The sequence below is a fragment of the Ascaphus truei genome, chromosome 2, assembly GCF_040206685.1.
Source record: "Ascaphus truei isolate aAscTru1 chromosome 2, aAscTru1.hap1, whole genome shotgun sequence".
Classification (NCBI taxonomy): Eukaryota; Metazoa; Chordata; class Amphibia; order Anura; family Ascaphidae; genus Ascaphus; species Ascaphus truei.
The window spans coordinates 404,080,813-404,086,812 of NC_134484.1; the positions used below are offsets into that span (position 1 = coordinate 404,080,813).

The following is a 6,000-nucleotide window of genomic DNA, read 5'->3' on the forward strand; positions in this document are numbered from 1 at the left end:
GATATCCCTGCTCCAGCACAGGTGGCTCAGTCAAAATGATTGAGCCACTCACTGATTGACCCACCTGTCCTGGAGCAGGGATATCCCTAAGTGGGTTCCCTGAGGACTGGAGTTGGGAAACATTGAGCTAGGCTAAGGAGTGCTGGCAGCCTGAAGACAGAAAAAACACAATCCTGTTCCAGGGCACAGATAATGTTGCCTCCTGCAGTGGCTACTGTTTACATTCTCACATTTCGTCTGCTTTATAAATGATGCACAATCTAATAGTGGGGTATAAGAAAGGAGCTCAACTAGAGGATGCAAGAGGACACAGACCATATGAGGTTGGTTCTAGTCTTCACATTATTCTGCCCAATGCAAGAAGACTTCTACTGCAGAAAGCTATAAATGACTGGAATGTTCATATGAAAGATCTTCAGAAACTCCTATGTCACAAGTTAATATGTACCGATCTGTATGGAAATGTCCATTTTAATAGAGAACACATGTGGAGGGTTTTTGTCACTTTTTTTACTCACCATAACTTAACTCAGTATTATGGTTTGGCCTATCCCATAAGCCTCTCTTGCATTCCCAGTAAAATCAACCCCACACTGATGAGACCCATCAAGGTCGAAACAGCTGTCTGTGGGTGGTTTTCTGGGTATGCACCTTAACCCTGGCTGTGCTCGAAGCTGTGACCATGCAGCAAGCTTAAGCCTATAGGGAACCATGTTAAAAATGGTTATTGAGGCAAAAAGTGACACTGTGTGCTCATTTGCATGTCATTTCCCAGAATCCCTTGCTGCAGTGGAAGTGCTGTATGCTGGGTGATAATGGGGAAAGGCGGGGTTGCAGACCTGCCTAAGACATACAGCTATATTTGCATATTTGCTTTCCTGTGGAGGGTTTTTGTCACTTTTTTTACTCACCATAACTTAACTCAGTATATATATATATATATATATATATATATATATATATATATATATATATATATATATACAGTGTGTGTACATATATATACACATATATACACACACATATATACTTGTAACTTGTTTACAACAAACAATAAATTCACAATCATTTCTAATTGGGTTTTACTCACCAAAACGCACGTAAAGAACACCATGTTATCATGTATACCTACTATTATGCTCAAAATGCAGTCCTGGTCCATAATGCCTAATTTCCTACAACATGGGTGCCATATGCATTCCCCATTTGTCCCAGATTTACCAAGAGTGCCTGTAAAGTGTCTTATGGGATAGCATTGCTTCGAAAATATGGCCCATTACCTTAAACAATAGTAAATTACCTTAAACAATAGTAAAGATCAGGGACCTTGGATCCCTCATTTAAAATTGCAAGTATGCTGCATTGAAACATACAGATGTAGTAGACATCATTGCACCCGTTATTGTGCCGCAACGTTCAACATTGTATTGGATCCGTTTGCAAAATTACACAATTTGCCACGTTACCGCTGCATTTGCCGGCATTGCAAATTGCACAACCGCGTTCAAACTCACGCCAGCGCTTAACGTGCAAGAGCATCTACTACGCCTGCACTCTACATCAGCTTATGTAGAGGGAACACATCTAGCTTATCATTCTTTCTGTGTTCTTATTTCGGTGCTGGTGAACTCAACCAATACCAGTGATTCTGCATGTGTACCTATTTAAGCAACTCTCTGGGCGGAGGAACACTCACCAGCAGAACAGGTGTCCTTTTCCGCAGTCCACCGCTGGGGCTCGTAACAAAGGGAAGGTAAGTGCATCTGATCCAGAACTGTTGGAGCCTTGCTTCTTGAGCCGAACTGCTCTCTCACAGGCTGGAGTTGGACACCATCGAATAGCAGTGTTGTTTTCAACAAATGCCTTAGATCAAAAAGGGGATGTGAGCAAATTGGGATTTTAGGGTAAGCAAATATGAAATAAATGAACTCAATATACATTGATTTAAGGGGACGCCTGCAGTGCTTTTCCGAAGCAAAGTTAACCCCTCCAGTGCCACAGGCTTTGCCTGGTGGGTGGGGAGGTGCCACGTAAATTCCAAAAAGTTGCAAAGACATCATCACATTCCCATCGTGGTGACATGAACGGAAGGAGAGGGTCTGTTCACAGCTTCCCGGGTCCCAGACCGCGTTCTCCCTAGAAAACGAGCAAGGGGCCATGACATACAGGGTACGCCTTAAGGGGCTTAGGGATGCCAGCCCCGTGGATGTATAATATTATTAGATCTCAAACTCAAAATGTAAATGCAACACAAGCGCTGTACAGCGGACTTTGTATTATTCCTACGGTGCATCTTTAACCCTGTTGCTGCCATTGTAGTGCGATGCATTGCTGGTTATCGAAGATATCCCTGGTAATCAGAAAAACCCCAAAACAATTACAGCATTATTATTTTTTGTTTTCAAATATTTTAGTTTTGGTTTTGGGTTGGTGCCACCTCTGCCCCATAGAAATCTCTGGTGTGTCCTAGCTACGGGGTGGTCAGCTTCCACTACTTAAGAAACAACCAAGAGGGTGAGTCGGGATCTAGGAGTCCCCCATAATGAGGAGGCAATGCCTGGTAAGGGCCAGTTAGGCTGTGGATCCTGCACTCTTGTGCGCGGGGCCAGGACAGCAAAGGGAAGGTCGCTCATAAAGGGCCAAATCTGTGCAGCTAGTGCCGTGGGCAGATACCCCAGGAGCTGGTATCCCAGGTCAGTCTTCTGTCATCCCTGGGGAGCCCAACATAACACAAGTGAGAGCCCGTCCGCAGGAAACCACCAGCCTGTTATCAGGTGAAGTTATAACCGTATTCAGTACAGGACTGTCCTGTTTTACTATACGAAATGTCCATGGCACCTTTATTATTGTTGGAGACGTCCCCACACCAAGAGAACTCCCTTGTGGCCGAACACACGTGTGTGTGTATAAATATAATATATATATGATCTGCCTGGAGATGCCCGGTGAGGTACACAGTGAGATACAAGCTCCTACAGCACAAGGAGACTGGTTACATTGTATCCAGTGAGAAACTTTCACTTTTTGCATCACATATTGGCTTTAGGACTTTAAGCCAGAGATATTTAATATTGTGGCATTTCTTGTGATCCAAAGAGAATATACAGAGAAACTGCACGTTGTTATAGCACACCCACTCTCAGAATTATGGTAACATTGACTTTTTATTACATCTTTGATACATTTCCTCTATTCCAATATTGCTTATATATGTTTATAGTACTATATCATGCAATCCACGATCTACGATCTACGAATATATACCCACTAGCTCTCTTTTCTAGGTATTGATACTGGGATCTTTTCACTATAGTTGTCTTTTTGCGCCGAATGCACTTTCCTCCATAGATATTCTATATATATGCTTTCGGTGTTAAAAGCAGCATTGTGGCTCCATATAGATTTAACTCATCAACCCTATTGTTTTTGCGCACTTGATATAGTATCATTTTATATATATATATATATATATATATATATATATATATATATATATATATATATATATATTCATAACCGACTTGAAAAAATTAAAGTTAATAAGGCACCTGGCCCCGATGGCATACATCCAAGAGTTCTTAAGGAGTTAAGCTTAGTAATAGCAAAACCATTATATTTAATATTCAAGGACTCCATTTCCACAGGCTCAGTACCACAAGATTGGCGTAAAGCAGATGTGGTGCCTATATTTAAAAAGGGAGCCAGATCACAACCGGGAAATTACAGACCTGTAAGCCTGACTTCAATAGTAGGGAAACTACTTGAAGGTTTAATACGGGATAATATTCAGGAATACCTAATGAAAAATAAAATTCTTAGTAATAGTCAGCATGGATTTATGAAGAATAGATCTTGCCAAACTAACCTTATTTGTTTCTTTGAGGAGGTAAGTAGGAATCTAGACCAGGGTAATGCTGTTGATGTGGTCTACTTAGATTTTGCAAAGGCTTTTGATACGGTTTCACACAAGAGGTTGGTGTACAAAATAAAGAAAGTTGGACTCAGTAATAATATATGCACCAGGATTGAAAACTGGTTAAAGGACAGACAACAGAGGGTTGTCATAAATGGAACTTTTTCAGGTTGGGCTAAAGTCGTGAGTGGAGTACCTCAGGGATCGGTATCGGTACCTCAGGGATCGGTGCTTTTTAACTTGTTTATTAATGACCTTGAGGTTGGGATCGAGAGCAAAGTCTCCATCTTTGCTGATGATACTAAATTGTGTAAGGTAATAGAATCAGAGCAGGATGTAATTTCTCTTCAGAAGGACTTGGAGAGACTGGAAACGTGGGCAGGTAAATGGCAGATGAGGTTTAATACAGATAAATGTAAGGTTATGCATTTGGGATACAAGAATAAAAAGGCGACTTACAAATTAAATGGAGATATATTGGGGGAATCCTTGATGGAGAAGGATTTAGGAGTGCTTGTAGACAGCAGGCTTAGCAATAGTGCCCAATGTCATGCAGTAGCTGCAAAGGCAAACAAGATCTTATCTTGCATCAAACGGGCAATGGATGGAAGGGAAGTAAACATAATTATGCCCCTTTACAAAGCATTAGTAAGACCACACCTTGAATATGGAGTACAATTTTGGGCACCAATCCTAAGAAAAGACATTATGGAAGTAGAGAGAGTGCAGAGAAGAGCCACCAAATTAATAAAGGGGATGGAAAATGTAATTTATGAGGAGAGGCTAGCTAAATTAGATTTATTTACATTAGAAAAGAGGGGCATCTAAGAGGGGATATGATAACTATATACAAATATATTTGGGGACAATACAAGGAGCTTTCAAAAGAACTATTCATCCCACGGGCAGTACAAAGGACTCGGGCCATCCCTTAAGGTTGGAGGAAAGGAAATTTCACCAGCAACAAAGGAAAGGGTTCTTTACAGTAAGGGCAGTTAAAATGTGGAATTCATTACCCATGGAGACTGTGATGGCAGATACAATAGATTTGTTCAAAAAAAGGTTGGTCATCTTTTTAGATGGGAAAGGTATACAGGGATATACCAAATAAGTATACATTGGAAGGATGTTGATCCAGGGATTAATCCGATTGCCAATTCTTGGAGTCAGGAAGGAATTAATTTTTCCCCTTAATGGGGTTTTTTGTTTGCCTTCCTCTGGATCAATAAGTATAGATATAGGATAAAGTATCTGTTGTCTAAATTTAGCATAGGTTGAACTTGATGGACGGAAGTCTTTTTTCAACCTCATCTACTATGTAACTATGTAACTATGTAAATATATATATATATATATATATATATATATATATATATATATATACATACACACACACACACACACACACACACACACACACACACACACACACACACACACACACACACACATCGGGCTGGCATTCACAGGACTGTAGTTGAAGAAGAAACGCTTTTTATTAGTAGATCACTGTTGTGGCCCCCATCAGGGACCATTCTTATAATATAATAAACAGCAGTGCTAATAATAATAATGGAAAAAAAAAATAGAAAAGTCAGTTCACCGAGTAAGTAATCAGTAGAATAATGGGGATGAATTGTAAGCTGTGCTATAATACTGGGAAAAGAATAAAGAAGGCACTGAAGCATCAATGCAATTCCATTCATGTGGAAAACTACATGTAGCTTTGGATAATCCCCAGTGTTTCTTAGGCCTATACAATAATGGTCACGGTTCACAGCAAAGAATGCCTCTTTGTAACTCACCTTTATGTCAAACTGGAGATACCGTTTGTCCATCTCTTTAGAAACCACACTTTCTATGACATCCACAGGAACCAGCTGAAAACAGTCATACGCTGGACAGAAGATATTGTGAGCTTCTCCTTCCTGAATTTTCAGGTTTAAAAACCTTAGAGATGAAACAGAAATAGAAACCATTTCAAACATGGGACTATCCTTTGAACCTAGGTTTCCACAGCAGCAAAGGAAAAGGGTTCTTTACAGCGAGAGCAGCGAGAATATGGAATTCACTCCCCCTGGAGACTG

At 40.4% G+C, this 6,000-nt stretch overlaps 1 protein-coding gene across 1 annotated transcript in view; it reads right to left on the reverse strand.

The window, feature by feature from the left end:
* ANKIB1 (ankyrin repeat and IBR domain containing 1) overlaps nt 1–6,000 on the reverse strand; it is a 147,605-nt gene that overhangs the window by 38,309 nt on the left and 103,296 nt on the right. The window contains exons 8-9 of the mRNA XM_075588640.1: nt 5,719–5,863; nt 1,697–1,863 (exon numbers count right to left, since the gene is read on the reverse strand). Of these exons, the coding sequence (XP_075444755.1) occupies nt 1,697–1,863; nt 5,719–5,863 (312 nt within the window). The remainder of the gene's footprint in view (nt 1–1,696; nt 1,864–5,718; nt 5,864–6,000) is intronic.